Consider the following 25,325-nt stretch of genomic DNA (forward strand, 5'->3'; position numbering starts at 1 on the left):
TTTTTGTTATTTAATCAGTAAAAAATGCCGAAATTTTTTATTTTAAGAATTACTATAAATCAGGCTAGTTTTATTTTAGGTAAAAACTTACCTCAGGATTTTCAAAAGAATCCTGGATCAATAGATTGTTTACACGGGTTGTATTTCATCTATATATGTGGATAGATGGATGGATAAATATATATATTTACGTCTGGGGGATAGCGGCATTCGAATAGGCATCGACTTATATTAGGGTCACTTGGGTCCATCCGATGGAATTTATGTTGTCTGGACCAATCAGTTTTAACTAGAACGCAAGGAGATTACCTATGCAGGTGTAAGGATGTTTCAAGTGTTATATACATATACAAATGAATATATATTAAAGGTGAGATGAAAAGAAAAGATAAAAAATATAAAGTTATGATGGACTTTAATTTTATAACTGTATGAAGTACTTACATATTTAATTATAGATTTTTTCTAAATATTTTTTCACCACATTTAAATATTTAAGTCCTGCGTTATTTACTAATTAAACTTTTTTTACTCTAGGTCTAATTAGTTTCATAATTATTTTTTACTGTCAGTTTTTCATTTTATTAATTGATGGATTCAATTTTAACTTTGATAACTTTATAATTAATTATTTTTTATTGCAGATATAAATGTAATTTTTTTTTTATAAATTATTAACTGAAAATTTTTTACTGTAACTTTTTTTAGTTAGTATTAATTTTAATAATTTACATCTTTAATTACATTTATATCAGATTTAAATGTTTAATTTTTTTTTTTATTAGTTATTAAATTTAATTGTGATTCTAATTTTTTATTGAAATTTTTTAATTATTTTAATAATGCATTTTAATTATATAAAAACGTACCTGTCAGATGGTGTTATATTAATAGAGGTTTACTGAATTGATATATAACGTATTTTTTTTTTTTTTTTTTTAAGTATATGAGTAAGCCTTTGTATTTACATCAGATCCATAGATCAATCTGATCAATAGAAAACAAATTTTTTATATCCTACTTTCTTCATTTTGATTTACAGGCGTCTATATTTTCCTGTAATGAAATATTATTTAATTTTTTTTTATTAGTATTATGAAAAATTTAAATATAGTAATTATTTCATTATATCGGTATCTATTATCATAGCTATAATAATACGTACCAATTGCATTGGAATGAAGAGAAGAGATTTTGAGAAATTTAAAATTTTATTGATGCTCATGAAAATACCGAAAATTCCAAGATTTTTAAGCCGTAATAAAAATTTTCGTGTCATTGACCGTTGGATGATTTTGAAGGTCGGTTGAGTTTCCAGTAGCTGAAAATATAAACAATGAAAAGTGTTGTACAGGATTGACAACGTCAGTACAATGTCAAGTTTTTTCTGCATTGTCATTCTGGGAAAAAATATCCCCGATAGAATATTTTTTTAAGACAATTTAAAAAAATATTATTGCTGTGGCTGTAGAGCCAGCTTCGGAAAACGGAAAATATTCATGAGACACTCTCAGGCTGCATTAAAAATTAAACGTGCCGTTGACCCTTAGATTACTATTTTGAATTTTGAAGATATTTTTAAATCATTAAAAACATTACTGTTAAAAATTCAAAAATTTTTATTATTTAGAAAATTTAAAATGGTATTGATATTTTTATTTAATATAAATAATTGATATAAAAATTTTATACGCCCTAATGGCTCTCGGGACCCACCTCGGATGCCATAAGGGTGTATAAAAAAAATTCTGTTTTTTTTTCTACGTCGAAAAAAAATTTTTAGTTTGAAGAAAAAAATTTTTTTTGGATCCCAAAATAAAATTTTTTTTATACACCCTTATGGCATCTGTAATTCGATAAAATAAATAATATCGGAAGAAGGGGAAGGGGAAAGAGTGAAAAAATATTATATTTTATAAATTATTTTGATTAAAAAAATTCCTCTTCTTACCTGAAGTAAAAATGTATTTTGATTTAAAATCAATAACAATAATAAAGGTTGACATACTAATCCAGAACAGTAGATATTAAAATTCCTGAGGACCCCAAAAGTTTCGAATATCCCAATTAGTTTCAACAAAAAAAAAAAAAAAAAAAAATTTCGTAAAGGTTCCCTACGAAGTCAAAAGAACAGTTAGCATCATAGAAAGATTCTTTTTCTTTAAAACTTACGTTGATTTTTATTTATTTCTGGTCTACTTCTTCCACTTAGCTCGAGGATCCCAAGGATCTGAAAATGAAAAACAATATAAATTTTTAATATTATTTTTTAAAAGAAATATAAATATTAAATGTTAAATATCTACCTGAGATCGGTACTGTAACAATGACAATACCATCCGGTGGCAAGATTACCAGGAATACCATGAAGTACCGTTAAAAGAGATTAAATTCAAATAGAAATAAATAAAGATATTGCAACGGAATCAATTAAAAATAGAGTTGACTCATTAAACTGCATCATCAACTTTATTTTATTGTTAGTTTTATTTTAAATTTCTTGTTGGCACAGTTTTTAAATCGATACTCTGGATGAAGGTGATTAAAACGAAGAAGACGATAAAAATTCAACTGCAAGTAAAAAACACTTAAAAATAATAATAAGTAATTATTTAATAATAAAGCATTTAAATTGTTTTAACTATTTATCACTCGAAAGAAGTTTGGGCTGGAAAAAAAATTTTTTACGTCTTAAATATTAATTATAATCACAATAATAACAGTTTTCTCTTGACATTGAGTAATACCCGATTATCAAAAAGCCTTTGTCTGTTATTTTATATTATATATTATACATATACATACATATATATAAATTAAATAACAACATGTACGTAGAGTTAAACTGTAGTCTTATAATATTCTTCTGACATGCCGTAGTTCTTTTAAATATAAATAAACCGTTAAGTTTTGAGAGTTATGAAAGACAAATTAAAGTTGAGGACACGAATCATCTAATGACTCGTAATCATAGTCGAATAATCTTTCATATTATTTTTTATTACTTTTCATTCAACTCAACTCAACTTAAATTTAATTTAGCTTAACTCATGTACTCACACGTTAACCCACCGATCTCTCTTCTTATCTTTTTTTTTTTTTTTTTTTCATAGTATGAAAAAAATGTTTATATAGACTTTACTTGTATGTATGAATATGTATGTAATAATATCAAGTCTGAGGACATTGTACGATTCAGTGTACCGAAAATACCGTACGTTTCCGTCTTGAAGAGGTCATTAGCGATTTACCGATTTATATCAAGTCAGGACAACGTACATATTCAGTGCATAGGAGCCGTCGGATAAATAGATTACCATAATCATTATAGACTCCAAATCTTTAATGAAATTGAATTAGTATGATAAAAATAAGTGACTTAGTCATGTCGAATTGAATTATTTTAAATTATATCAAATTTCTATTTCGATTTTGTTTGGAAATTATTTTAAAATTTATGACACTGGAATTAACAGACATCTATAAATTTTTTAGATTTTTACAACAATTAAATTATCATAAAAAAATTATGAAAATTAATTCAACAGATGTTTGATAATTTTTTTAACAAATCAATTATGGTAAAAATAAATTGACAAAAAAAATACAAATTCAATTTTATAAGAATAATTTGGAACTTTGATGTCATAAAAAATTAATTAAAAAAATTTTACATGTAGAAATTTATAAAAATTATACGCGCAAATTTTTTTTTACAAAAATTTTCAGATGTCTGCTGATTTCTGTACCATTTTAATTTTTCACATAAAATTTAGCATCAATAGATTTGTAATCACAAAAAATATATGAGCGATTTTTTTTAGTTTCAGAAATATGCAAATTCATTAATAATCTCCACTTACCTAATATAAATAAAGTGATTTTTTTATTATAAATGAGCGGTGTTAAATATCAATAGAGATTAATACGTAAAGTGAAATCGAAATCTAAATTATTTTTGACACCTCCATTTACTACTACAGATATCTAATCGTATCAGACATTAATAAGTTGCGTAACTTCATTTATAACCCATTATCCTTATAAAAAGTCAATGTTTTACTGTGATAATGCGTATACACACCAGTATATGATTGAAAACATAAATAAATAGGTCAAAAATAATTTAAATCGCTTATAATATTACCATCAATAAATAGTAATTCCATAGAATTACTAGCAATGCTTATAAACCCGATATTATTTCGTCAGGTATATAAACTCATATCAACATTTATATTTTCATTTATACTTACACTTACAAATAAGTATCTTAAGTTAGATAAACACGCATGGATGTGGCTGGATGACCTGTTAGCCTGAATTTCATATCATTCTGGGATCATTTGCATGATATAATTCCCCAGAGGCATCTCAGCATCCTCGGCACTTAAAAACCCAATGTCATTTGCATTAAAACCTAATGATGACCATTTTTATTTCATTCTTCCTTTTATTTTATCTTTGCGGTAATGAAAATTATCCTCCTTCCTTCTCTGCGTTTTTTCTTTTATCCACCCAAAACTGTCAACCAAACCTGTAAGTTAAAGATAATAAATGCATGTACTTGTAAACAAATATCGATAAAATTATTTAAATAATTACAATTTCAGGAAAATTTCTTATAAAGTAGAAAGTTTATTGTAATAGTTTTTTTTTATTTTAAAAATCGAAATAAAACAGATAACCTTTGAAAAAAAATTACTAATGGTATCATGAGTCTAAATATGCCACATTCATGAGTGGTAATATTTATGTAAATATATTTTTTTAATATTCATGCTACAAAATTTAATAAATAATTCAGGCTATGAATTTTGTTCTCATTCTGGAAGAGAATTTAAACTTACCATATTGCCGCTAGCAGTTTTTTTTAAAGTGACTACCAAAAACGCTAACGTCATTTTCAAAACATAATCAAACAATGAAGATATATTGAATTGTTGAGTTAAGGAGATCTTAGTGAAGTTTTTGTCAATATAACAATTAAAAAAGTTATAAAAATATAAAAAATTTTTAATAATTGTAAAAAAAAAAAAAAATTGAATTGAAGGTAGCAGACATTTAAAAATTTTTAATATTTTCAATCAATTAAAATTATAAGTAAAAAAATGCTTAAAATTTTTTTGTAATAATTTTGTCAATAAAAAAAAATTCTAAAAATTTTTTTTCATTTTTTTGTAATAATTTTTTCTATAAAAAAAAATTCTAAAAATTTTTAGACGTCGGCTTAGTTAATTTTCATAATTATTGATAGAATTTTAGGCATCAACTTCCCATTTTTCATTGAAATAATTGTCAATATAAAGTACCAACTGGTTTGGCGAGAAGTGACTGGAAATTTCCTCGAAGCACCTGTAAAAGAAAATTTGGAGATAAAAATCTAACTTTAATTACAGAAATAATAATAATTACGATAATTATTTACAGAAACGAAATAATGTATACGAGGAGATTCCCTTTTTTTGAGGTCCTTAATCGCAACGGTTGGTCGGATTTCCCGTAGCGATCAACTGGCTCTTGAACAGAGCGATCTGGTGATCCGGCGAATGTCGGTCTCTTCACGAAAGAGAAACTCGTGCCAATTAAAAACGTCACCATGCGTCAACATCTCGCTGTTGAATGTATACGGAGCCAGAAACCAAACCCAGTAGCCGGTGAACGAACACATCACTGCGAAGCCTTAAACTGTCTGCATTTTATTTACTGCACGCATTACATATTGTAAACTCTTATTACTTATTCGTATAACAATCCATTTTTTTCAGTGTTTACGTATAGCTTAACGATCTCTTATTATCGGAGTTTTATTTAAAAAATGGCCTTTTTATATTTAAAAAAAAAAAAAAAAAAAAAAAAAAAATGTTATCATTGAAATACAAGTAGGCGTTCTCCGGTAATCCAGTAATTATACATTTACTTTGAGGAATAAATAATAATACTTATAGTTTATAAGTACAAAAGACCAGTACGTGGTTGTAATGCCGCCGCGAAAAAGTTAATCATACGCGAGTATTGCTCCGCCTGAGTGATCATTATTTTTACGCTTTTATAATTCAACTTGAGTAAAGTCTAACATAATAATATTATCTCTATTAATTTATATGTGTACATGTGTGGATATTTATTATATATACCGACATATAAATATGATGCGTTATATACAACTAAATATATGTGCACATTTTTTTATATTTAAATATTATATATATATAACTAGCTGCTTATACTAATTCGTCATGGTGATTTCGTAATTGATTAGCATACTTGCACCAGGACCAGCACTGGTGTATATGCGCTTCGATAGCCATATACCATTTTATAAACTTATAAATTACCAAGTTATTATGTATATAAAGTAATTGCAAGGTGATTCACCTGTGAGATGTTTTTTTATCATCGATGGTAGCAAAAAAAATTCCCCTTTTTTTTGCGGCAAGTCTACGGAAAAAGTAGAGGTTGAAGATGATAAAGCTGATAATCAGTCTCTTTTCTCCTGTAACTTAATATGTTTAGGAGTAAATTATTATGAGAAAATAATATCAGTGATTATCGATGAAGAAATATTACTTACTTTTTAGTGGTATTAAATGGTTTTAATTGAAATTTTATTGGAGAATAATATCAGGCTTAATAATATCTGTAAGAAGAAATAAATATTTATCAAATTGTTTTTAAAAGAAATAATAATTTCTTTAAAAAAGTATCAAGTAATTGCATTTTACTGAATAACTATTTTATAATAATTTAATTACATAATTTCCATATTTAACCCAAATAATTTATCTGAAGAAATAGCTCTTTCTTTAAATTGCATAATTTCAAGATTTCACCCGCATAATTTAATTGAAAAATAAAAATGAGTACATTTTATTGAAAAAAATTAATTTTTCTTTAAAAATTTTATCCTTGTAACACTTGATAAAATTATTTTGAAGAGTTTAAAATTTATAAAATTAACAAAAAAGAGAAATCAGGATATTTTAATAATTTTTATTTTGCTTAATTCTAAACAGTAAAAAAATTTTGTGTTAAAAATTTTTATCTTAAATATTTAACACAAAATTTTTTGACGCAATGATGTAAAATTTTTTTACTGTGTATTTTAAAATAAAAAGCGCAATTATAATAAAATAATATAAAAGTAAAGCTTGTTACACCCACAGTTCAGCGACCTTTTTTAAAGTAAAAAATTCATGTCACGTGTATGGGGTTTAGTTTTTTTTAGTTAAGACACGGCTACCCGTTGCATTCACGAAACGCATGACACTAAGTTATAAGTAAGCACAGATATTTATGTGTGTATGTGTAATGTATAATATAAGGCATAAAGCCGTAGTAAAACTTGGCTCATGATTCAATCTAGACGGCCTTCAAAGGATCGAGGGATATTTTACACTGCTTTTGCATACTTCTCGTGGTCAGAAAATGTTCTTGTAATGTGTTTTATAAATATACGTGTGCGGTATGTGTATATGTATTATGGTTTATAGTTAACCATGTAGTAATATATCGAAACTTATATTAGCGAATGCGAAAGTATTTGCTTATATATATATTTTCAACCGTTACTTGATAATCGTAAATATAATAACCCGCAATTATATGCAACCCGTAATTGCTCATCAGCAGTATTTCTTTATAGCATTTTTTTTCACCTGAGAAATTGAAGAAAATAGTTTATTTGGAAAACAGAATCCTGATGAGCTAAAAAATATGTATATAGGGTATACAGACAACTTTTTTGTTATATAAAATAAGTTATGCAATGTTTAGAAACTTTTTAAATTAATTTTATCTAATATAAATTTAAAAATTATTTAAATGCACTTCTGTATTTTCTATTCTGACCTACTAAATTTAAAAAAATTTTTTAATATTTTTGCAGCTGCTATTCTTTAATGTCACTTTATTAATTGCTACATCGGATAATTAATTATTATTATTACTTAAATTACTACTGTGTACAATAATTTTCTTTTGAAGAAATATATTTATTCAATGTAATCGAAAGTACATGCAGTATTCAAATGTCAAAAGTTATAAGAGATAAACATACATAACCTTTTTTTTTTTTTTTTTTTTCCTCAAATAAATTATATATTTTTTCTATACTAATAGCCTCATAATTTATATTTTAAACTATGTATTTGAATATTTATCTAATTTATTTCAAAGAACAATTGTCTAAAGTATTAATTTAAAAGTTAAAAACTTTTCAAAAAAATTTTTTTATTAAATCAACTATATTTAATTTAATTTGATTAATTTTTAAGTTTTAATTTAATTAAAAGTGAAATTAAAGAGTAACATTTCTTCAGAATCAGTGATAAATGCATTCTAGAGTTTTGGAACATTTGGAACAGTTTTTGCGCATGCGCAGATTAATTATTATATTTTAAATAGTTTATTTTTGATTTTTTTGTAAAATAAATATAAATATAAATTATAAAATAATTAATTTAAATATTTAAAATTGAAGAAATTTTCATGAGAAATTAATCGAATTTAAAAAAAAAAAGTAAAATTCATTTCTTCTCAGATTAAAAAAAAATTTAACCACACATTTATTTTTATGAGAGAAAATAATATTGAACGACTGCAATAACAATTTGAGATAGTGAAGAAAATAGTTAATTTGTATAATAAACATTATTGAAGAAAGATAGGGTTGAAAAAAGGAGTTAATAAAAATTGTAACGGTACAATGTCCAGAATCTTGGAGCAAAGTAGCTCGAACGCAAGAGAACCAGAGAACCCGCAAGTCCCGTGAGCTGAAGATAAGAAAGAAGAATATACAGTGTATAGGTACATACAAAAATCTTCATATATGTACATATATTTGCAAGAAAAGTGGGGAAAAGATGTACTCACTGTGGACACTGATGATGCACTTAGATAGCAATAAATAAATGGACCTTGGAGTACAGGGTGTAGTGCACGCGTGTGCAATCAATTATAGTCAGAACGTCAGCAGGCCAAGAAAGAGATAAAAGTTAATAAAAAAAGGCAAGACTAAAGACCACGAAAATACCAACACGTTTCGCGAAGCAGGTACAAGGGAGTTGTGCATGGTCCTTTCTGCGCTCTTCATACTTTACTTGGGTATATATGTATACAATTTGATATATGTATCTATATAGAGGCTTTGGCTTTGGCTTTGGCTTCCCAGCAACTAACAACCAACAACCAACAAGAGGAGCGGCACTCGGATCAGCGGATCCAAAAGTAGGTCTCGGGAACGACGGGAAAAAAAAATACCACACTCGTACGCGCAAAGGTGAGTTTGGCTCTCAGGTAGTATAGCCTTACACGTGTTCGACACCCTCCAGCATCAACCACTCTCTTGTCCTCCAGATACTTATTAATTCTCTTTTTATTAATCACTTTTTACGAGACAATAACTTTGACTGAACCCAGCAGGCTCCGGGACCGAGTTTCTGACAGCGATTAAATAAGTTTATTACCTGTTGCTCTTTATAATTAGGTATACCAGACGTTTTAGTGATCTTGTCTTTCTTCGTAGATAAATTTTCATCTATTTTTGCCATTGCATATCCCTCCCAATGGCTGAAGAAATCGTACACAGAAAAAAAAATTAACTGGACACCAAATTTGTAATTTTTTTGTAAAAACCTCTGCCAAAAATACAATTATCATTTTTTTTTTTTCAAAACCTAGTTTGAAATTTTCTATGTAGATTTGGAAATTTCCCGAGACAAAGAGAAGAAATAAAAATTTTCTCTGAGTCAGTATATGTTGAATGAAAAATTTCCACATCATAGTCTCTAGAAAAGCTGCAAAATGAAAATTTTCTTAGCTAAAAGTTGTAAAAATTTAGTGAATGGTATGAACTGACCCATATCCAGCAAACCGTTAAAAAAACAACAAAGCCGTATTAAAATTGGGATTGGAAGACGCTGAACCGTGACCAATGCTCAATGCACTAAATAATTTAAAATAAATGTTTGCTGTCTAGTGGTTAATGTACTAAAGAATGAAATGTTTAAACCTGTAGGTATAGTGAGCTTACATGTAGAGATATAAATATAACTATGAATGTTATCTCGCTAATAGCGATATAAAGGTATCTAAGCAAAATGACGATGCAAAGCTGTCTGACTGCATTCAATTTACAATAGGTTATCGGTACATCTGCTCAATGATCGAGGGAAACGATTGTCATTAAAGAAAAGATGCGGACGAGCCCAGAAAAATGTATGTTATATCAAAGTAAGTGAATAAATAAAATAAATATTTAACTAAAGGTACAAGAATAATAATATAAATTAATACTTACAGAGTTAAACGTTGATTACAATTGGTCAAAGACGAGGCTTCACTTGCATGTATACCATAGTAAACATGGATCAGTCAATGGACTAATTCTCAGATACCGGGATGATATCCGGCGATCAATCTCCGATCCCATTGTCCGTTCATTTAAGAATCCATCAGCTCTTTATTCAGCTCTCCACCTGCAATTCAATCGCCCGTAAAGTGTCTAAGCGCCTTCACAGTTGTATACATGTATATTTAATAGGATACAAGTACATAATGATGATGATATTCTTATTCTCTGTAACAGTCAGTGAAACATTAATTAACTGATGCATATGTAAGAAATAACTATTTAAATGTTAGAAAGACTCATTCTCATTGTGAATAGTCAGTTAGATACAATACTTTATATATATATATATATATATATATATATATATATATATATATATATATATATATATATATATATATTATTTAAAATAGTTTTTGTTCTGGTAACCTAATGTTTATTTGCCGGATCGGATCGTTTGGTTTGTTAATAAAAAGGACTAAATTTCCCGGTTTGGCTTGGGCTCCAATCATCCTTTCTTATTCCAGTCCTAGAGAATGGTAACCACACCTGAAAGTACCACTAGCACTACCATCAGACTATTTTATCTCGTTGTTATGTAGAGGCTTTACTTGAGAGCACTAGTATGGGTATACAGGCGAATAGAATGAAACTCAAACTGGAGACTGAAGACTAATAACGATCTAGTGTATTCTAGTGTACCAAGTCCTGTTGCAGATACACTCTCAAAGCGCTTCTAATTGTGTCGAGCGATGGGGTCGTGATCGTCGTATAACGTGTTCTCAACGGCGTGACGATAGACTTAAATGGTAAACTGCTGGTCATAGATTACAACAATAGCAAAAACCCAGTCGACGATAGCGAGAAATCTCCTATAATACTACTTCTATTGTACAAACGATAATTATTTAGTTTTGCCTTTTTAGTACTTTTTATAAATCATTTTTTTAGCGGCTAACTGAAAATTTATTTCACAGGATTAAATTATACTGCTGAGCTTGGTGATATTCATTGGAAATTTTCTGTTTTATACATTTGACACCGCTCAAGGTTTTCTTCACGCATGAAATTGATCTTGCTACTGCCTATTGGGGAACTTCTATGTCAATAAGAAGAAATTTTTTTTTATTTTAATTTTAATAAGTGAAATTTATTTAAACATTATCAGATCAAATGTCTGTAATTTTCAGCATCATTAAATAATAACCCAAGTTTTTGATTAATAAAAAAAGTTCTCATAGAAATCGAGGGCATAATTATCGAAATTTCAAAAGAAAATAACAAAGTAATTATCTAATTAGCCGAGACTGATGAAAACCCAATATCGATTTATTAAAAGATGAAGTTTCTGTTATTAAAGCCTCGCCTATTGTCATTAAAACTAACTACCCAGAGTACTATACAGTTAGTATTTTTTATTTACCGTAGATATTAATCTAAAAGTTGGGTAGTGTAGATTCTCACTCACCAGTAGCTTTCTCGTGTTTCGAGTTTAAGTTGGGAGTTGGATTTACTAATACTCCAGTTATGCATATCCAATTGCAATGTACTTACTGTGTATGTGCTCGGTACAGATGATCTGGTAAAAGCTGGCTACGCGTCTTTATGACCATCTCAGACGGGATATGTATTTAAAAGTATCTGCATCCACACACCACACATTAATATAAATATCTATATAAATAAATATACTTATGTATATATAATACGACATTCCACGTTATGTTCCACTACCTTCTTCTTATTAGATTACAATATACAACTTGCCTGCGTTTCCTCATTGAATTCAGCTGTGCTAACGCTCCAATAACCATATCGTCATGGTCTTAACTGCTTTCGTAAGAGAAATACTATTCAATATATATGTTCTTTTAAAACAATGATGATTTTTAATATCATTGTTAAATAAGTTCTTTTTAAAATTCCAATTGTCGCTTAGACATTTCAATCCTCGGTATCTGAAAAACAATGTAATAATACTATTTAATAGTTAAATTTAAATGTAAAATTGAAGTATACTTACAAAGACAATGGCTGGGTTTCAATTCTATTTGAATTTTATTTTATTAATATTCATCAGAAAAAAGCAATCCAGTCTGGGAAATACATGCTAGTAGATTTTATTAATAAAATAAATATAGACACTTTCGTGCATGATCTTCATCGAAGCGTGTCTCCTGTGCATTTGTCCGGCTAACCAGGTATACAGGTTGCAACTGAAGCCCCATGTGCATTGTGTTAATATAATGTGAATAGTCCAGGTATTTATCGGGGCAAAAAAATCTCAGTAGGGGAAAAATCTACCTGTAAAAATGAAAAATTTTTTAGTTCACAGGTAGTCAAGTAAATGTGTCAATTAGGGTGTTTAAAAATAAACAAACTTATGATATTAAATTTAGCTGTCACTTCACAATTGTTTTAATTTTTTTTGCCAAATAAATTACAGCAAAAAAAAAATTATTAAAAAAATGGACTTGTAGAAATTTTAATAAATTAAAAATGCAATTTTTTTAAAATAATTTTTTTCCTTCTTTTTTGTGATAATTTATTTGCTAAAAAATTATTAAAATTATCAAATATCTGGTAAATTTATTTTCACTAAGAAAATGTTTGATAATTTTATTTTAATTCCAAAAATTGCCTCAATTTTTTGTAAATATCACTCAAAATAAATTATGTAACAGTGAAACCACCTTTAAGAATTTTTTTCCATGTGGTCTGAGATCTCCATGTCGAAAAGAAACCAAGCATAAACATACGGTACATAAAAGACAGTTAAAATATAATAAGTGATAGAACTTGGATACATACAAACTTCAGTGGCAGAGGTAATGTTTACGTGTATGCTCTGGAAGATAAGAAGCAAGATGGGAAGATAGCAAAAACGACCAAGTGTCAGTTGTAGGTTGTAGTCTCTACCATACTCTACCAAAGAGCAAGAATGAGAGTTGTCGGGTCGCCCACGCTCTATAAAACGCGATCTCGCCGATCATCTTGTCTCGAGTACACCATGCAGTTCTCGGATATGTGTCCGAGATATGAAGAAGGTGCGATTATGATACTCTGTTGGCAGCGATGTCGTTTTATACGTCCGTGTTTTCTCATTCTGGTCATTAATGTCCCGAAGATGCTCTTTCAAAAGCATCCACCAGATGGATCTTACCTCGTTCTCGGATGTTATGTCAAGTTTACAGCTTTTTTTATATTTTTAAACTGTTTTATACTTTATACCCGCCGTCTCTCTTGATACGAGTCTGCAAATGTCACTGACATTGGAAATAGTATTTTTTTGCACTCCATTTAGGACGGACGCATCTTTACGTTTTAAAGTTTGTTGCTTTTGCTTATATGGTACCGCTGGAAGTGAAGCAACCGGGTTCTAGGTTAATGTGGACCTGGAATTAGATACAGATTAACTTGATGCTCGGAAATAATGATAATGATGTTGATGTTGATGATGATGATGAACATTCTGCATATACTGAAGGTAAGTAAATTTGCGGTTCATCTGGCACGTGCCCAACACCTCTTCCTACTTTATTCTTTATAATACAGTGCGCTCTGTGCTACTGCTACTAAATTTTTTTTTCTTACCTTAAATTACTTCTTCTTCTTCTTCTTCTTCTTCTTCTTCTTCTTCTTCTTCTTCTTCTTCTTCTTCACTGCAATGACAACATTAAACTTTGTTAACATTTTTTTATTTGAGCTTTAAACTTTCTTAAATTATTAGCTTTGATGTCATTCTAAATTACTTTGCTTATTTTATATTGAGATTTAATGCGAAAGCTGATCTTAGATTATTATTAACTTCAAAACTCTCTACGAATTAACGGCCTTTTTTAGAACTAAGTTTTATGGTTTTATATTATTTATTTTATTTATTTTATTTATTCATGTGGAAATTTACAAGTCATAATTTATTATTTGCAATAAAGGAGAAGATTAAGATTAAAGTTTTTGTTTTTTTTTTTCCCGCTAATTTGAAGTAAAATTTTTAAATTTGTTGAAATTGAAAGTTATAAAAATAAAAATTTTTATCAATTTTATTTTTATTATTTGTAATAAATTTAATGACAATGAAGTTGACAGACATTTTGTCATTGTAATTTTTTTTTCAATTTTTTTCTTCACAATAATTTATTTGTTGTAAAATTCCAAAAAATGAAACATTTAAAAATTTTTAGAATTTTGTTTTATTGAAAAAATTATTACAAAAAAATAAAAAAAAATTTTCATTTGTAAAAAACATGAAAAATTGTAAATGCAATTTTAAAAAAAGGTTTTTTGTTTTAATTTAATTGAAAAAAAATCCAAAAATGAAAAACGTCGACTAACTTTAGTATTATTAACTTCTAGTCCATAAAAAGAGCTAACTTCAGTGTCATATCAATTCATCAAACGAGAGAAGAATAGTACAATTTAAATGAACAATTTAAAAAACTTTCTATCTGTTAATTACATAAACCAAAAAAGTAAGTAATAAATAAAAAAAAAACTAAAATGAAGAAAATATAAGTACAATAGAAAGTAAAATTCTAAAAAGAGCAATTCACAAGTTTACTGTGTACATTGCAATTGATTGTTTTATTTATATACGTTGACTCCATACATAATCCAACGTCCACTTAATCCCGGTAATAATGATGATAATGATTATAATGACGATAATAATAATAAAGTACAAAGTTTTATCATAAGAATTTTAAATTGCTCATTTTTGATGATTTATAACCAAAATGATTGGATCAGCTGGCCAATAAATCCTATGAATTGCTTTATTAAGAAATAAAGAGCAAGAAGAAAAAGTAAGACAAAGTGAAGAAGAGGATACCAGAGTATGATTATGAGTACAAGACGGACCGTAGGTTAGAGTAAATATAATTGATGAACGACCAAACAGACATGTATTTCGCTTCATCATCATGATATTTATGTTGGCACTACCTTTAAAGTAAAAAAGTGATTTAACCAACGGTAGCGTAAGGTCATGAAGAAACTTTAAACTACATACATACTTTATACTCACACCATCACTAAATTTATAAATATGTATTATGTCGACGTATATATATATATATATATATATATATATATATATATATATATATATATATATATATATATATATATATATATATATATATATAAAATACTGAAGAAAGTTTACGAGTAATTTTTATCTTCGGAGAATATCGCAACCAGTTACATGACAGCTATTAGACCAAGCCAGAGCCCATTACCATTACCCTTAAGATATTTATACTCATTATTATTATTATTATTTTTTTTTTTACAGTGTATTATGTTCTACGAATACCGTCACTTGGAGCCAACTGGTATTGGTGTTGGTACACTGATCCAGTAGATGAAACCCAACGACCTTGCCGCACCCTTGAAACAATGTCAACCGTCCAATCAGCAACTATTAATCCGACTATTAATCGTCATGCAGATTTTTATTTGCAATCTCGATTGATGTGAAAGTATAGTTTACGAGACGCCAGACGCTAAACTAGAGTTCCAAAGATGCATTTTCAATCTAGGTGAGTAATTATTTCTCAGTTATTAATTTTTAATTTATGATATTTAATTTGAGATCGCGGAAATGATAATAAATTGCGTAGATAGAAAATTTTTAAATTAATAGACTGATATGTTCATTTTTATAAAAATCAGTTTGAAAAAAAAATTATTAGAATTTTTAGAAAATTATTTAAATAAAATTAAAATTTTTAAAAAATTTAAATTTTATTTAAATAATTTTATAAAAATTTAATAATTAAAATTCTTTTTACTGTTATTTAAAAAAACTAATTTCAAAATTTTAATTATGAAATTTTCATAAAATTATTTAAATAAAATTAAAATTTTTTAAAAAATAAAAAAAAACTTATTGAATGGATTTTTTAAACAATTTTAAAAATCTTAAGTGTTCAAAGCCGGAAATAATTGCAGAATTTTAATTAGCATTTTTTTTAAATAACAGTAAATAGAATTTTAATTATCTATTTAACAAACTAGAATATAAAAATTTTAATTTGTTCTTTAGTAAATAAAATTTAACTCTAATAAAATTAAAAATGTATCAGTTTCATCTTTCTATTAAAAAATTTGGAACGTTTATTATTAAGCAAGCAAGCATTAATTAAACTAATTAAATTTTTAAATAAAATTTAAAGCCTAACAAATTAACAAAATATTTTAATTATCAAATTAAGTAAAAAGGCAAACATATTTTTTTTTTTTAAACATTAATTTCCTTGCACTCGTGATTTATTTCTTTTTCCTGACAAACTTGCGCATACTATCAATTAGATGATATATCTTCAATACACGTGTGTGTATGTGTGTATAGTAGGATAGGATATATAAGAAGTTGGACATTTATTACGTAGTCAAGCTAGAAGCGTTTCGCAATTGCTGTATAGACCAAGTCGCTCTCAATTTATGGGCTTGAACATTAGGATCGAGTTCTCGAACATGGAATTATCCATTGACCATCTCGAATTGCAAATGATTAAGATGCAACCATTATACATAAATTCGCCTATAAATTAATTAAACAAAAACTAATTAATAACTTATGATGACAAAAAGTGAACCGAATTTCTCAATATATCAAATAGTTTTATATGTGTAGGTATATTAATGCAAGAATTAAAATTCTAAAAAAGACCCAGAATTTTTAGCAAAAAATTTCACACGTGTAAAACCACGTGTCCCGTTTTGCGGGTTGTATGCCTCGGTATACATTAATAGTTTATAAATTATAATGATGATCAAATGTTGCGAACAGCCTCCGGCAACAAACGTCCAGAGCTTGGCTCTTTTACATACGCCCTCGCAGTCAGTATACAGAGTGCCAATAAATCTAAGCATCGAGTCTAAGCCACATAACACGAAGGTGTGTAAACCCCGTACCCGTGTCGTGTTATTACCACACACGTCTTGTACGATACTCTGTTTCATACAACAACAGATCCGTCCATCTACATCAGCATCACTCAATCTTCACTCACACAACACACGTCATTTTTTTATAATAACTATAATATAATATAATATATAATAACATTAGCTGCGTAGGCTCTAAGGAGTGTTGATGCACGTTAAAAGTACCGTGCTATTAAACACTATAACAAAAATCATAATAATAATAATAATAATAATAATAATAATAATAATAATAATAATAACAATGATAATAGTTTTAAAAATCCATTAATAGCTGAAAAGCCAGTCATGTTAATCTACGGTTAAGACAAAGGTAGTAAAAATTTTATCCTACAAAAAAGGTTACTAAATAGTCCACTGATGCGGTGGAGCTCCATTAAACTTCAATCTCAATTTAAAATCAAAAAACTTTCTTTACAAACATTTATATTAATATTACTGATTTGACAAAATTAAAATTTCAGTTTTTTACTATTAAGAATTTTTTTTTTAAACATAAATTTTAGTAGATAAAATATGAAGTTTTTTTAGAAGAAAACAAATGTTTAATTCTATTTTCTTAGATTAACATACAAGTAAATCTTTTGTTTAGTGTATCTATTTGTATAGTAACTACTATCTCACCAAATATTTACTTTTCAACAGTATAATAAGTCACTTTAGTTTCATTTATCAAATTTTAAGTAAACAAAAAAAAAATAATAAAATATTCTCAGATTTTATTCGTTAGAATTTTCCGTCCTGGTTAAGAATACTGATTGAAAAGAATTGAGAAGCAGTCACTCCATGCTGTATATCTATATTTACAAATAAAAGAATTTAAATTATTGAAAAAAATGATTTAATTTTTAATTATTTTCAGTCAGTATTTTTAAACAAAACGGCTTAATTTAAACATTTAAGTATAATTATAAATGTCATATATATTTAAAGTTATACTTTTGAAAAAATAATTATTAATTTTTTCTAATTTAAAAAAATTGATCACATAAATAGCTAATTATTGCAGATGCAACATAAGGTTTCTTAAACTTGAGCAGTGTGCGTGTGGAGCGATTATAATATTATTTCTGGGATAACAACCCACCTTCAGCCTACAGCCTACTCTTTTATGACGTCGGACATATAATAGTATCGAGTTGCTCCTGCACATAATACCAGGACAGAACAGCAGCCAGCAACCTTTACTTAGTCAGACGGCCTTACCAGCCATACACAAAGACTCAACTCGCCCCGAGTTCCTAGCGCCTGGGAATTTAGTGCAGACTAACGGTACTGGAACTCTGATGTGGAGTTATATTAGTACCACAACACACTACACGTACCACAGTAATATCATAATAATAACAATAATAATAATGATAAGTGTAGAGTGTGTACATACACACATAGACACAACAGACAGCGATATTATTTGAGTGTGTGGGGATTTCTTGGGCACATGGATAGTGGGGTGCATTGAGAAGAGCATGAGGCCCAGGGTGTATGTAGGTCTCGCATCCTCATTGGCTATCGCTGTACCGATTACTCTGTACATATAGTCAGTCGCGGATAGCGGACTGACTGCGGCTGCTCTTTTGCTCTCTTACTCTTGCGCTCTTTGCTCTGCTATCTAGAGATACAATATACGTGTAATGTAGGAGTGTAAGTGTAAGTGTAATAAGAATCAGACTTACTTACCTTAATGTTACTTTGTAAGACTGAGTTTGCTTGTATTGAATCGGCTCTTGGCTCTCAAGTCTCCTATCCAGTCTCGAGTTTACTTCACCTGCTGATATGAGCTCGGATGTTGGTACGGCTAAATGCGCAAGCGCATTTGTACCGAGCACCGGAACCCCCTTCAGGTACCAGACCCAGAACCCAGAACTCCTGGCTCCCCTACTGAGGAGCACCCACGGAATTTCTCGCTTCGCTGACCCCCGACGAGTTTCGGGCACCGCAAGTGTCGATGGACTCGGTCTACTCACCCTCAAATCCATTCCATTGCCTGAGAAATTATATTTGATTTTTTTTTTTTAATTTTTTTTAGTCAGGTGGAGAAAAAATAATGGAAAATTGATTTTTTTTTTTTTTTTTTAATAATAGTTTTCGTGAGATTTTTTTCTTGGGTTAAATATTGAAAATAAAAAAAATTACTCTACATTTTTTATAGAATTCAATATCAAATTATTTGTAAATATTTATGATTTAAAATAATTATGACATTAAAGTTAGTAGTTACTTGACAATTTTTTAACAAAAAAATTATTTTTTAAAAATTGCATTTTTTAATTTTTTTAATTTCTAAATGTCAATTTTTTTTTGCCATAGTTTATTTGTTATACAATTTTCAAAATTATTAAATATATGCTAAATTAATTTTTTTATCATTATGGAGCTTATTTATAAAAGCACAAAATATTTGATGCATTGTTATCAATATTATTTAAATCTTTTAAGTATCTTAAAAATATTTTATTTAAATTTTTTCAGTAAACTTTGAGTATTTTATAAAATAAAAAAAAAAAATGCACATATCTTCCTTAAAATTTATTTCAAAATAATTTCAGCGGTTTCAGAGGCTGACTGTGCAAGATGACTTTATCTTTTAAATCCTTACGCTTTCCAGTAAAAATAAAAATTTCCCAGAATTCATTATTATATTGTTGAATTAATATCATGGAGTATTTTAAGGAAACGGGTAATTAGAGAGTTCATTTACCGGAGAAAATATTAGACGTGTATCCCAGAGCGGACTAAACAGTACTAATTCATATCGGTGGGCTCGAAGCTAATGTACCTGTGGAATATTGACAAAAGAAATCTGTGCAAGTGCACTACACACCCAATCCTCTTCTTAACTTACCTGCCGGTGCTTATATTATGCTTATAGGTATCTTACTATATAGATAGTATTATAGCTGAACTTATTTCTCTCTACCGCGTGCTCCCGCCACGTAATTTTTATGCCAGTTTCGCTGTCTCTTTCTCGCGAACAACTACCAGCTGCAACTCATAGAAAAAGAAAGCGAAGTTGACCGAGTAGTTGCGGCCGATACTTTTAAAATTTTTAAAATCCATACAACTAAAAACCGTAAATTTTTATTTGTATGATTACCATTTTCATTTTAATTTACCTAATATATAAAAATTATTCACATGACGCTTGTAAGGATACATCCGTTCGTCTTCACGATAAAAGACGTCACACCCAGGGGATTAACCTAAATCTTCTTGTATAATTTTTCATTGATCCTTTGGATTAACTGTATTGATTTTCATCGACAAAATCTTTTCCGTTTGAAAATTTAATAAAATTTATCGACTAGACGAACAAAGATTAAATTTGTCATTAAATTCAGTGAGAAGAATTAATTTTCGTTCCAAATTAATCTTCTGTTGTCTTGACTGTCAATTACCGTTTCATTTGATTAATTCAATCTTCATCAGACATCTACAAGATAAAAAATATTTCTATTAATAGTTATGTAAGTAATTACTATTCTATTAGAAACATTAACTATTGTAAACATACAATGTAAATTTAGATAATTTAAAAAAGGTATATGACCTTCTCACATATGTTTTTTCAATGCATTATTTACTCTAGTAAAAAATATATGAAAAAAAATTTTGGAGCAAAAATTTTTAAGTTCTTAAAATATCTCCTGAGAATTTACTGTGAAAATTTTTCAACGTGAAATGTATTGAATTATAACATTATTTTAAAAATTACAAAGTCTACACGTTCCATTGTGAATCTGTAATTGCTGAAATTATTGTAATTTACCATGGCGTGTGTATACTTAAAAAAAATTAAAGGCTATCAGTTCTCGTAAATATTACACCAAGAATAAAGTTCCAATCCTCGAAACTTCCCGTCCAAAAAAAAATTTTCTTCATCTCAAATTTCCCTTTCATAATTAATAATTACAATTTAAAAAGCACCGATGAACATCAGATGATCCCCAAACTTTAGCAGGCAGATCACGCCTGTCTCCTCGTCGAACTCTCCGTATGCTAGACATTAAGCTCTACGACAATCCATAAGCAGTATAATAATCCGGCATCGAATTCTCCGTTTCCACAAACCGTGATATCTCTCTCGCTCTCGACGTCCTTGATGTATCCTGCAGCCTGAAAATAATATCCCGTGCATATAAATGTATGGACATCACACATTAAATAAAATATTTACCATCACAATGATAGAATAATCCAGCGTATACCCATACATGAGGAGATATTTTCACTGGCTTGGTCACAAGTACCAGCAGTCACGGCACCGTAGTTGTGGGTGGTGGGGTACCGTTTACTTCCCCTCCGTATTTTACCAGCAAACACCCAACACAATACAAATAAAATTACCAACACAGATTAATGCTACAGGTACAAGGCACACAGTCATTGCTCACCAGCAACCAGCAACCAGCAACAACTCAACAGTGGGGCGAATAAACGTGGGGCCGGAGAAGGAGCCAGCTAGCATAGGTGGGGAATAGAAGTACCGCTATCCTGAGAGTTGCCTCGGGCAAAATACATACCTACCTACCTACCTAGCTCGCTCGTATCGCTGTGATGCCGGACTTGTCGTTTACCAACAGTTTCTGACTCCTATACAATACAACCCACCCTAACACACTGACAGCTCACAACCTACAGCACATATTACACACAAATATATATTCTACCTACTGCCTACCTGGTATCCAACACCAACACACCTTCAACAAAAGCACATGGACTTACTCAAACACAAAATGCAACGTCGTGTGCTGCCATCCTACCACTTTTGTACCCGGCTATACCGTAATCGAGGCGGCCGGTGTACGCCATAGGCCGGCACTCTAGGCAGCTCCTCGGGGACCATAGCGGCAGTGGCCTGAGCCGCCTCCTGACGAGCAGACTCTTGTGCTCAGGCTCGGTTATTTTTATACAATAATAAAATAATAAAATATTCATCATCTGGAACTATATTAAAATTTAAATTTAAATTAATGCTGTTGTATTCTAAAACTAACCTAAAAAATAAAAATAAATGAAATAGTGATATTTTTTTAAATTATAATTATAAAAAAATAATGCTGGTGAAAAATAACCTGGATTTATTTTACTAGTAAAATAGCTAAACAAAACTAGTAACTAGTAACTCGGTAAATGATACGGATCGCTGCGTCCTTATCCCACTAGTGGGTTTGTGAAACCCCGTCTGAAAACGAGTTGCTCGCACGTTGGAGAACCTGGTGTCGTTTGCCTCGGCTAAATGTCAGCGTATTCAATAAGGTGAAGTGAGGTGACTGCTGTTAGCTTCGTCCCTGTTAACAGAAATATCAGGTGTAGTTTCTTTTTTTTTTTTTTTTATGTTTATTAAAATATAGAGTATTTAAAATAAAATAAAATATTAAACTTAACTCGGTTTTAGGTGAACTGTGCGGTACTAAGTGGCTGAGGACAGGTCAGCAGTTAGTTGATATTTGACACATGAGAGTCAGCGGTGTCTCGATCGCGTCAACATCTGTTAGCGATCGAGCGTGTGTGCGCATTCTCGGTTCCGAGTACGTGGCGTCTCAATTTCTTCAGCTTCAGCACAAGAAGATCATGTGTCGTTGTGAAAATTAAAGTTTACTGGATTTTAATAAGTTTTAAATTTTAGTCGGATGGATTTTTATTGTAAATTCGCCTTTTTTGTAGCTCTTTCTTTCGGTTACGCGTAGTGCTTTCCGGGTTCATCGGTGTGCATCGTCCCGGACAGTTCTGTACAGATGTGACGACGATTACACGGAAGAAAACTGAGAAACAGAGTAAGAAGAAAGAGATGAGATAAGTTTTTTTTTTTAAACTCAGACCTAGGATGACCGTGATAAGGATAACGATGGTACTTATTGTGGCTCTGAGAGGTAACAGTGGTTGTGATTATGATCAGTGTCGCGAAAATCGATCGATAAACCTTTGATATTTTATTTTACTATATTTATAAATATATATACTTAGTAGGATACTTACAGTGCGTGTATTACCACTTTCCCTCGGTGATTTTACTTGTTTGCTCGTTAACTACCATTTTTACTTTTTACAATGACTTGTAGCGCGAGTTCATTTTGTTGTTAAATCTATATTTGATTATCGAGGAAACTAATACAGTTGTGATTATACTCAGTGATTATTTGTTGATAAAACTTGTTGCTATCTATTTTTTTTAATCTGTGGACACTTTAATTCCCGGCTGGTCTTACTGCTTTGTTTGCAACCAGGTTCGTATTGTTTTTTTATTATTACTCTTTTCATCCATACTTTTCTTTTGTGCACGGCATGCTTTAATATTTTTTAGCTTTTTTTTTTTTTTAGACCAAGTTTACGATACTGAACAAAGCTGTCTGGTAATTTTTTTTAACCAATAAATTATTTAAAGAATAATTTGTTTTTTTTTTTTTTTTTTTTTTTTTAAATTACTCAGTCCTTAGTTCCAGTATTGGAGCACCAATTTTAGTTTCACAAATTTAATTATTTATGATGACACTGAAATTAGCAGACGTGTAAAATTTTTTGATTTTTTTCATTTATTAAATTACAAATAAAAAGATATTTATAAAAAATTACAATTTATAGTTTTTCAAGTTTTTTACAGGTGAATTTTTTTTTTTTTTTTAATTACTTAATTGAAATTTTTTCAATAAATAATTTATAAAAATTTTGAAATGTCGGCTAACTTAATTTTTATTATTTATGAAAGTTTTTTTTTTATTTTTTGAATATTTTTTTTTTTGTAAAATTTTTAAACTTTTATATATTTAAATAAAAATTAAACTTGAGGTCAGACAAGAAATATTTAATAAAAATTGTATTGCTTGCTAAAAAAAATCATTACTGAGCAAATTAGCCGCGATGGACATTAAATTAAAATTAGATGAATTATTTAAAAAATTATAAAATTATTTTTATTTAATTTATTAAAAATTGAAAAATTTATTAAAATTATTTAGCCGACATCTAGAAATTTTTATAATGTTTATTTTTTTGAAAAAATTATTACAAAAAAATAAAACAAATTTTTATTTGAAGAAAACATGAAAAATTATGAATGAAATTTTTAAATAATATTTTTTAATTCTAATTTAATAAATAAAAAAAAAATTAAAAACGTCGGTTAATTTTAGTATTATAAAAATTTTAATTCTTTTTAAAAATTTACCAAAAATTAAATTTTAAAATAATATTTATAATTAAAAAAAAATACTTTCAATCTTTTAAAAAACTTTCTTAAAAAATTACAATTTATAAATATTAATTTATGAATTATATGACTGAAGTATATTGAAAGGTCTAAAAATAATTCACTGCAAAAAAATCAATTAAAAAAATTTATAAGAAACGATTCAGCAAAAAAAAAAATCTGGATATTATTTATTAAAGAAGGGCGTAAACTCTTTTGTTGTGCGAAACAACATAAACCGTTAGAAGAACGTGACACACGTGGCATCTCGGTAGTAACCCTCTAGCCGTAATAACGCTCCGAAAAGAGTGATTTACAAATAAGAGTATAAATAAAATGAAAATATTGTTTTTTATGCAACAAAATGAGTGGAAAAAAATAGCAATGTGGGTATGAATATAATACTCGAGTACGTTGTATCCACGGTACACACATATTAAATACATGTATGTAGATGTGTACAACTTTAGCAATATTACAACATGGTACGATGAACACCGTAGATCTCAGATCGTTAGTTTTGATTTTTCCCTTATGAAAACGCACAAGCACTGTGCCACTTTCACGATCTTTGCTCCTCTACTGCAGATTATCTACGTGTACATTAACGTTACCACAGTGGAACTATGTATATAAATATAAATAAGAATATAAATATATTAAATGCAGGCCGCTCTTTCTAAGAGGATAAATCACTACAGCCGTGATATAATATAATGTATCAGAGAAAAAAACGTACTGAACAAAACTTTTCAACATTATATTAATACAATATATATTATATATTATAACTATAAATTTTAAATTGAAAATTGAAAATTAATACAA

The 25,325-nt window shown here is 28.6% G+C and overlaps 2 protein-coding genes across 5 annotated transcripts in view; one reads left to right on the forward strand and one right to left on the reverse strand.

The window, feature by feature from the left end:
- Positions 1–10,339: 10,339 nt before the first annotated feature.
- Positions 10,340–23,428, reverse strand: LOC141536098 (uncharacterized). Of its 4 annotated transcripts, XM_074256352.1 has the most exons (16): positions 22,387–22,716; positions 22,037–22,258; positions 21,486–21,943; positions 21,222–21,424; positions 20,425–20,741; positions 20,154–20,293; positions 20,010–20,087; positions 18,989–19,295; positions 18,396–18,920; positions 13,949–14,016; positions 13,166–13,749; positions 12,378–12,658; positions 12,122–12,312; positions 11,909–12,028; positions 10,555–10,579; positions 10,340–10,478 (listed from the first exon to the last, which is right to left on the reverse strand). In XM_074256352.1, the coding sequence occupies exons 8-9, from the start codon at positions 19,285–19,287 to the stop codon at positions 18,917–18,919; spliced, it is 303 nt and encodes a 100-aa protein (XP_074112453.1). In that variant the 5' UTR covers positions 19,288–19,295; positions 20,010–20,087; positions 20,154–20,293; positions 20,425–20,741; positions 21,222–21,424; positions 21,486–21,943; positions 22,037–22,258; positions 22,387–22,716; the 3' UTR covers positions 10,340–10,478; positions 10,555–10,579; positions 11,909–12,028; positions 12,122–12,312; positions 12,378–12,658; positions 13,166–13,749; positions 13,949–14,016; positions 18,396–18,916. The 4 variants fall into 4 exon arrangements, 2 of the variants coding, with proteins under 2 accessions (XP_074112453.1, XP_074112454.1); XR_012480687.1 differs by lacking the exons at positions 10,340–10,478; positions 10,555–10,579; positions 11,909–12,028; ... (2 more) ...; positions 13,166–13,749; positions 13,949–14,016 and adding an exon at positions 23,291–23,428 and having other exon boundaries at positions 17,246–18,920; positions 21,486–21,608; positions 21,703–21,943; positions 22,387–23,076; XR_012480686.1 differs by lacking the exons at positions 10,340–10,478; positions 10,555–10,579; positions 11,909–12,028; ... (2 more) ...; positions 13,166–13,749; positions 13,949–14,016 and adding an exon at positions 23,291–23,428 and having other exon boundaries at positions 17,246–18,920; positions 20,425–20,612; positions 20,707–20,741; positions 22,387–23,076.
- LOC141536090 (uncharacterized) overlaps positions 23,405–25,325 on the forward strand; it is a 28,523-nt gene continuing 26,602 nt past the window's right edge. The window contains exon 1 of the mRNA XM_074256338.1: positions 23,405–23,538. The gene's annotated coding sequence lies outside the window, so the exon portion shown is untranslated. The remainder of the gene's footprint in view (positions 23,539–25,325) is intronic.

This window comes from Cotesia typhae, unplaced genomic scaffold (genome assembly GCF_013202065.1).
Source record: "Cotesia typhae breed Kobodo isofemale line unplaced genomic scaffold, CoteBio_Ctyphae scaffold_152, whole genome shotgun sequence".
NCBI classification, from domain to species: domain Eukaryota; kingdom Metazoa; phylum Arthropoda; class Insecta; order Hymenoptera; family Braconidae; genus Cotesia; species Cotesia typhae.